We start from the raw sequence: 9,349 nt of genomic DNA on the forward strand, positions 1-9,349 counted from the left end.
TGTTTCTGGTAGATGACTAATGTTTTTGACATAACAAATCAGCTACAAACATGTTCTTGGTATGTTAACGGCATGTTTTAGGTATGGTGAACATATCCAAGACAACTTTCAGCTTTGTTTTTGATATATTTTTAGGTACTTCCAAAGTGCTACCTTTTAGGCGCTTTTGTGGTACTATAAAATTGTTCCAAAAATGATGCTTAATGGTATATTTTTGGTATGTCAGAGGTAGCATAAACATTTCAGTGACCTACCTCTGGCATACCAAATTTAAGTATGTACTTGGTATGTCACATGAATGTTTTGGGTATGTAAAATTTGATATGTTCTTGTTTGTTTATTGGTATGTTTGAGGTATGGTCGACATAACGAAAACACAATTTTAGATGTGGCTAAGGTCTGTTTTAGGTACTTCTAAAGCGGTATGTTTTGGCTACCTTTTTGGTATATAAAATTTGTTCCAAAAATGATACTTAATGGTATATCTTTGGTATAACAGAGGTAGCATAAACATACATGTATCACTGACCTACCTCTTGCATACCAGAATAAAGTATGTTCTTGGTATGTCATATGTATGTTTTTGATATGTGATGGATATGTTAATGGTATGTCAAGCCATACCCTTGACATAACTTATACATACCAAAAACATACCCATAATTTGGTGTGGGAAGCTGGGAGTATGAGAGTTTCAAAGCTGCCCTGTTGGCAGTAATGGCTGGAAACAATTTTAACTGTGTCTCAATGGTTAAAAATATTCAGCTAAAGTGGCTGGTCCTGTGTTGAGATCACAAAATAATTACTAGTTGGACTGATTATTTCAACATGAATTTTGTCAGAGTCCTTTTATACTTATACAAGGAGGGATTACGTTTTTGCAATGTGAGTGCTACACGGCCAACGTTTGCAAAAACGTAATCCCTCCTTGTACTTGTACATGTTCATTGCTGTGACTTTAACATCGTCAGTTCCCACGGCCTGCTCCCGTCTGACCTTGTAGCTCAGTCGGTAGAGCAGCAGTGATCTAACCGGAAGGTCGTGGGTTCAATTCCCACCATGGTGAGAGTTTTTCTCTGTCCTTGTGTGGGCTAACGCTCACATGGTTCATATGGGGTAGATACTTAGCACTTTACATTACACTCTGATCAGTTAAGTATGTTCAAATATAAGTGCTACACAGCCAACGTTTGCAAAAACGTAATCCCTCCTTGTACTTGTACGTGTTCATTGCGTAACTTTAACATCGTGATTTCCCACGGCCTGCTCTTTTCCGACCTTGTAGCTCAGTCGGTAGAGCAGGTCGTGGGTTCAATTCCCACCGTAGTCAGAGTTTTTCTCTGTCCTTGTGTGGGGCCATTTCCATCAGTATGGCTAACGCTCACATGGTTAATATGGGGTAGATACTTAGCACTTTACATTACACTCTAATCAGTTAAGAGCACCTCTCAGAAATTTTCAGTAAGACCGTGCAAGATAAAAAAATCGAAAATTGCCAAACTTTGTCACAATAAAGGACTACCAAAACCATTTTTAGAAAATCATGTTTTCCCTTTTCGATAATTATTTTCCCTGGATGGCGCCTTTTTTGGTATGTGGCCTTGTGAGCGAGTGAAAACGACTCCAAAATGTCGCTTGTTTGAATTGCTTTTTTTAAAATAATGAATGAGTAACTTGAGAATCAAAACAACATGGCACAGCTAGAGTAATTCACTCACCCTTTAGCGCTGTTAACGGTACAACATACCAAAACTGGAATTTTTGACCAAATTTTAGAACTTAACCTTTTTTAGATTGATTACAGAGTGCCAAATTTGAGTGAAATTCGACCGTCAAAAAAGCATCCTGGTACATGGCTTTCTTAAACGAGACTATATTCACCGGAATAAGCAATGTTTCTGCTGCAATTAAATTCAATACAATTTTTCGGTGAATGAAACAGAGGATTTTTGAGGCCCAATTTCAACATGCTGTTTGTCGACAAAAGTTGACTTTTGACGACCAAAGCAGAGGCGAGGTATATTGAAATCACACACGCTAATCTCGATTTATTCACTGAACAATTCGAGACTTTGGGTTTATCGAACTACTGTAGCTCAAGTGAAACGTGTCATTCAAATTTAACTGTCTTGGTTTAAGAGTGACATATTCAGTAATTAAAATAACTGACCTAAACATTTGCATACTAGCAAGATTCACTCCATTCCATATTTTTTACGCAAACAAGTTCCTTAATTCACTTTGTCAAGATACCTGCAAAACAAACAAAGAAAGGTATCCCCCTTTATATAAGCATGCGCGGGTTGGATTTTTATATTCCATTAGTTTGAACTAACATACGAAAATTTTCAATCCGCTTCCAAGGCCCTAAATTTTTCAATTCTCTTGACAGTCAAATTAAGTCATCTGGATCTACCGCTCAGTTTTGCAAAAACCTTAAAAGATTTCTTCATCGTTAGTAGCATCAAATTCTTCGAAGTATTTACGCTTTTGTATTTTTGTGGATAAACGTGTGTGTGTGCACTCTTTCGTCTTTTTAATAATATATTGTATTACGTCCCAGTGCTATCTTAAACTAAATTTCTTAGTCTAATTTGAGGAAGCCCATAGCTCCATAAGCTCTTATAGTTTCTTTATGGGCTTCCTCGCCTTTTTTACAATTTTTTGTATTTTGTTTATTAAATCGGATACATTATATGTAATCATGGCAAATAAAACCTTAAAACCTTGAAACCTTGAAACCTCTGGATACAGAGGCTAGGCTTTTGCTCACAAGTGCAGGTAAGCTTTAAGTGAAATCACTTAAGATAATACCCTATCAGACTTAATAGGGAGCTTTAGCAACGACAACAGCGACGGCAACGAGAACGTCACAAATTTGCATATTTAGTGGGAAAAAACAATATTTCATTGCATCATATCGCTTGCTCTTAGCAGGGTCAAGCATCATTGTGGCTACATTAGTACTTTAGTACAGCTGATACATACAACGTTTGATACATATATCCCAGTGTTACATACATAGCTGATTTTATAGCTACAGGTATCCCAGAAACAACGTTTTATAAAAGCGCGACGTGGTTGCATTACGCAACATACATTGATCAATGGAGGGTAAGAAAAATAATTTTCCAAGTCTATTTCTCCACATACAATTTTATACCTTTCCCTATCTGGTTTGGAGAGCCAGTCAATAACATGGTTGTTGATGGAAAACAGAGGACAACATTTTGGGCTCCAATCACCGTGGCAGTTGATGTTAGTGCCATCGTTGAAAAATATTTTGGCTGCTTCCCCTACATCTTTTGGCTTTGAAGGATCATCGACCACAAAACCCATGGTTGTCTGACTGGCAAATTTTCCAACTACCTGTAAACCTCTCTCCTCCGCAGAGGCTACAGGAGGTGAAACCTCTGAGCGAAGTATACGCGGGCGAAAAAAAGTGAGAGAGAGGAACCGGGAGAGCCTCTGCCAGATACCACACCCAATATGGCCGTCAACCGGAGGGGGGCATCTTTTGCTCTGAGACTCAAGGGGGTGGAGTGGTGAGTTACTCTCTCAAAAATGTCGGAATTGTCAGCGCTGTTCTGAGATTGCAACATTTCAAAGATATTTTACCCAAAATGTATTTAGATGCCTGGACGTCAGGAAAAATCTCTTGCCCTCATATTGACTGCTCGTTAAATAATGTCTTACTGTTTCCTGACGGTTTAAAGAATCACTATCGAGCTCAACATTCGCCAGCTTCGTGTGGGGATGAGGAACAGCAACAAGGAAAAAATTGCACGAGGAAACTCTTGGCCGCAGAAACCCTAAACAACCTCACCATTCTGTCCCAGAAGAGGAAAGAACAAGTAGGTTATATGAAACGTGTTTAAGTTGTTTGTAAGCCGATTAGAAAGCATAAATCTATCCATGTTTTCTGCTTTAACAAAACTGCTTGTCAAGGTGGGAACACGAGGGCACTATGGCGGTGTTTATCGCATCCTTCCGCAAAAGAAGCGACCCATTAATTATGAAGCTAGGGGAATTTTTTTGTTTACAAGACGTAACGCGTAGGAAAGCGGCTCTTTATTTCTTAAAAAAAAAAGGGAGAAAATGGGAAACCAACATCTTTTCTCTGTTTGAAGGAAATTATAAATATAAGCTTACATAATATAATGAGCTTTATTAATATCACATTGAGAATGCCTGTTTTTGTAGTAAAGCTATTTTGTCAAACACTGAACGCCAGCCCGAAAGTGAGTTTTGTATAGACAGTTGTGTTTAAGATTTAAACAAATATCAACTGTAAATAACGCATGTTATGTCTGTTTATGTGTGAAATTTAATTATTTACTTTTTCCTCCAACAATCCAGGATTATGCACAATTGTATCAGACCTTCACAATTGAATGCAATGGTGAATGTTTTGATGTAGTTGCTATACATGAAAAAGAGGCAGCAAAGTTGTTTGGTCTTTACCTGTGGCACAAAGGAGACTTACATTGGCTGGAGGAAGGCAGTAAACCAGTCTTGGTTAAGGTGCTAAACACAATGGTGTCTTCAATATTTAACTTGTGGCGAAGTAAACAAAAGATTTATGCAGAAGTCACATTTTACAAGAAGGTAAGGGGCATGTATGTTCTAAGTTAACCCTGAAGTCCTACAGAACTTAGTAGAATCTTGGATTGGATTTAATACAATATACTGCATACCAGTACCCTCCTGACTTCCTTCACAGCTCTTCATTCATATTTCCTTTGCCAGTGTCTAGAAAATTGAGGAGGTTGGGAAGAGGCAGAGTTTTAAAATGTCCTATAAAGGATCATACTACACACATTATAAGCAACAACCCCACCAATTTAGCATCCAGTTTTTATCCCAGTTTGTTTCATTTCACCTCCTGCTCCCTTCCTTCCCTGCCACAACATTTCATAACCTACAACAACAATAATGTTACATCTGGACTACCACTTTAAGCTCATTCCTGTTGTAAAAATGTGAGTTTGACACATGATAAAGAGTTTAATAATTTTTATTATTATTATTATTATTATTATTATAGTTTCACACCTATGTGCTACCAACCCCTGCACCTCAAGCCCAACCAATCCATGCCTCAATTATGCAAGAGATTCCAAATGCTTTGACTGAGGAAGATGAACCACTTTATGTTTTGAAGACAATTTTTGGTTATGAGTCCTTTCGTGAAGGCCAACTGGAAGCTATCCAAGCCATAGTTGGTGGCAAGGACTGTGTGATACTGATGCCCACTGGTGGAGGGAAAAGTTTGATATTTGCAGTTGCAGCCATTGTAAAGCAAGGATTGACTGTTGTGATAGAACCTCTTAAATTTTTAATGGAAGAACAGGTTGCTATTTTACGAGAAAAAGGTGTGTCTGCCTTTTACTTCAACTCTTCTCTAACAGATACAGAAATGGATTTTGTCATTCATAGTCTTACAAGGTTTAGGTCCCAGTACGTCATGTTATTTACCAGTCCAGAATGCATTTTCAGTGAAAGACTGAAAAAAGTCTTATCCAGTTGGAATGCCATTGGAAAACTGGGGCTAATTGCAGTAGATGAAGGAAACAAAAATCAAAGATACAATAAACTGAATGAATCAACTTATTTCTTCTATAATTCTACAGAGTGCAGGCTCGTGCAGATTCTCTCATATTTTGGTGAAGGTGCTTCAAACCCATGTGAGACCACATGTGATGTTTGTACAAATGGACCACTAAAAGATCATGGCATTCAAAGTGATAAAACAGAACTAGCTAAAATTGTCACTCACTGTGTCATAGAAATGCAAATTGTTGGGAAAGTAAATGTGACTTTGCTCTCCCAAGTTTTGATGGGATCTGTGTCTGCAGAAATTTTAACCAGTGGACTGGATAAACTAAATGGCTATTGCAAGGCCAAGGAACTCTTGCCTGGGAGAAATGGAAGGAAGTTGTTGGTAAAATTTATATACTACCTCATTCTTAAAGGCTTCTTGAAAGAAACAATTAGTGGAGCAAGTAATTGCAATGTTGCTTTGACTGTAGGGGATGTAAGCAACCTGCTTTCAGGTTCAGTTAAGATTTATTAACATAGAGCCACCTCAGCAATGTGTGTAAGTGAGCCTAAAGGTAGCTCACTCAGATTTATATCCACAATGAAATGTTCCAGAAAATATCCATGCATTATACTTCTCCTTGGAAAGTTGTTTGGTTTGAACCCTCCACCCCTTCAGAAATTCCAGTTTAGCTTCCTGCGTTTCCTTAACTTGTTGGCCTTTAAACGCCTCCCCCAACCCCACAAAATTTCTGTATATGAATATATCACGTAACATGTAAGCACTAAAAATACCGGTCCTTTTCCAGTTGATCCACATTTATTTTTTGACAAATATCTCATTGAGAATGCTGAAAGTAGCATAGACCCTATGCAAAAATGGCTGCCTTTAAATTATTCTTTTGTTCATATTCAAAATAGCCCAACTAACCTCGTTCGGGATAACAAATTCTTTAGAATTTCTGTCTCAAAAACGAGGTTAGTTGGGCTATTTTGAATATGAACAATATGAACAAGAGAATAATTTAAAGGCAGCCAATTTTGCATAGGGTCTATTTCTGACCTTCAAGATTAGACCCCAGACCCCCCTACAAGTTAGTGCCTCAGATGCTCACTTGTAAAGTTCCCCCCCCCCCCCCCATTCAAAAATGCACTCTGCCATCCCTGTAAACAGGTTCTTAATATAATTTTCTTTATTCGCCTGGCCTCAATTGTTGAAAGTTCAGGTACATTGTGCTATCCACCCTTTAAACAACTGGGGCCTGTTCTGTCACTTTAGATTTTAATGCCAAGAGAGAGTGAGGGTGTCCCATGCTGCCAAGAATAAAGTTACCATCATAAGAAATGACAGTGTTTATTCCAGAAATCAGGTAAAGAAGGCCCAGTGGCCCACTCTGACCTTTTCAAACTTGTTTGGCAAGATGTTTGGATCTAATAAATCTTTCCTTTGTAGGTTTTTCTTTAGGGGAGTGGGTGGGGGGACAGAAATGTAACGGTGATCAACTTGGTTTGGGTTTTCCAACACTCAAAAACTATCATGACTGGGTGCCTGTTCACAAATACAGTCAAATCAGACACCAGTTGCTTGTATCCTGCTAGTAATGTGCTTTACATGAGAGTACTAAAAATTCTTTGCTACTAAAGTTACTTTGTCAGAAGATCAAAGTGTAAATCTGGGAAGGCTTCATACAGCTTATCTTTAAATTTATCTGCAACCTTTTTAGTACCCTTCTCATTGACATTCAAAAGGCACTTCTGCACTTTACCACCTGGTTTGCCACCACCATCAAGAGAATACACATCAGGGGGCTCATCTGATTGGTTTCCACTGAAGAATCCGTTTTTCAAGCAGAACCAGGTGCCCTTCAGTTGGTCTGGAAATGAATCTGGGATGGAATGTCTTTGTGTTGTATGTTCATCAAAACCTTGTTTCGAGGAATACGCTTTTTTGACAGCTTTGAAAAGGTCAATGCTAGACATGACTCGCTCACACATCTTTACAGAGGTATGTCCTGCAGGAAGAAATTAAGTAAGATTAAGGTTTTCAAATATGGTATAGTGCAAATGCCTTTACCTGTAACTTCAGGGGACCATGGCCTTATTACAACATCATTAATACCATCACTTTATCCTCAAATGGTTTATGCAAGCTGTTAATTTGAGCATTCCATTAATAACAAAATTAGCCAGCTCTATTTATCAGTTTCACAACAGGAACACAATTGAATGAAAATTGTAATGGTTTTAAAAACCAAAGATTTACATATAATCATCATCATCATCATCATCATCAACAACAAGAACAAAATTTTACACACCCTTCAAGATATTTTAATAGGAAACCATAGGTTATTAACATGGAGCCGAAACCATTCATTCATCAATGAATAAATTAGGAAGAATCGAAGGACAGTACAATTAATAGTCATTTTAAAGCAAAAGTGTATTGTTAAAGTTTTTCTTGCCTGATACATAGGTCTTGAGAGGTTGGACTATTTCTGCTTCTACAAAGGCGTCCAATTCAATTGCACTCCCTTTCTTTCCAGAGAGGTTTACAGCACAGTGCTTCTGAAGCAACCTACGAAATGCCAAAGGCCATTTTCCAAGAAAGTTAACAACATGACCAAAAATTTCTGTGAAATAATTCTTGAAATTCAAATGAGCATAGGTAGGCAATTGCAGAATATAGCAAACTTCTCTTGCTTCACCCAGCACATGTGATGTAGAGATGTCAAACAGTTCTAGGAGGGGCCCATAATACAGAAACATTCTTGAATAGTACCGAAAGCTAACACTTCTCTCACAACATTGCTCTAGCCACTGGATAAAGGCGTCATGTAAGACATCATTGTGGTTTCCATTTTTCTTGAGGCATCCTGCCCTAACTCTTGGACCTGGGTAATAATCACTTTTAGCAAATTCAGTTACAGCTGCCAGTCCATATGACCAAGCACAGTCTTGCACAGCCTCTTTAATTCTGTCTTGATTGCCTGATTCAAACTTTTTTCTCTTGAAAACATCTGATATGAGCTTTGGCCGCTTCATTACTTTGTTTGTGATGTAGTGAAATCCTCCAGGCCCTTGTTCCTTAAAACAGGCTTCGCAAAAATATCCTTTGGTGTGCAGATCACCTGGGATTATCCCTGCCCATTTGTAGCCTGATGCTCTCCCCATCACTCCTCTGATTGTTTTACATGTCCCTTGATCACCTACTAACCCTGTCACAAATCCTGCAGATTCCCTGCCTACTGACTTCTGGGGTTCCATGAATTCACCACTTACAGTATCCCCTCTCTTGAAAGAATTATCATAAGATGAAATGTCATCATCCTCGCTGTCTGATGTTTGTGGGTTTAGTAGCTCATGTATTTCAGCCAACTGCATTTGCTCTGCAATTTTCAGTGGACATGGAATATTTGTAAACAATGGTCCCCTAACACTGGCCTGGTGTTCAACCAATAGTTTACAAAGTTGCACATTCTTTTTGACAACAGCAATTACAAGAGGTGTGGCACCACACATTTCCTTTACATTTGGGTTGCAGCCTGCTTGCATGAGACAACAAACAAAGTCATAGTTTCCTTGCTCCACAGCCAGATGTAACAAAGACCGGCCTAGATGGTCTCTAACATCCAGATTGACATTCAGTAGGTCTTGGATGACGTGTCGAACTGAATCATTTTGTTTAGCAGACCACAGTTTATCTGCTATGTTGTTGTACAGCTCAATGAAAGCTCTGTCGTTTCTTGCAAGACGACTGTTAGCTTGATGAATTGTAGTTCCATTTTCATCGTCAGAATCACTTTCT

General features: G+C 38.4%; 1 protein-coding gene across 1 annotated transcript in view; it reads left to right on the forward strand.

The window, feature by feature from the left end:
• The window catches only part of LOC137977433 (uncharacterized), a 10,478-nt gene extending 4,402 nt beyond the window's left edge, over positions 1-6,076 (forward strand). The window contains exons 3-5 of the mRNA XM_068824648.1: positions 3,581-3,854; positions 4,360-4,608; positions 5,048-6,076. Coding sequence (XP_068680749.1) covers positions 3,581-3,854; positions 4,360-4,608; positions 5,048-6,076 — 1,552 coding nt within the window. The remainder of the gene's footprint in view (positions 1-3,580; positions 3,855-4,359; positions 4,609-5,047) is intronic.
• Positions 6,077-9,349: the final 3,273 nt, after the last annotated feature.

Source organism: Montipora foliosa, chromosome 11 (assembly GCF_036669935.1).
Source record: "Montipora foliosa isolate CH-2021 chromosome 11, ASM3666993v2, whole genome shotgun sequence".
NCBI lineage: Eukaryota > Metazoa > Cnidaria > Anthozoa > Scleractinia > Acroporidae > Montipora > Montipora foliosa.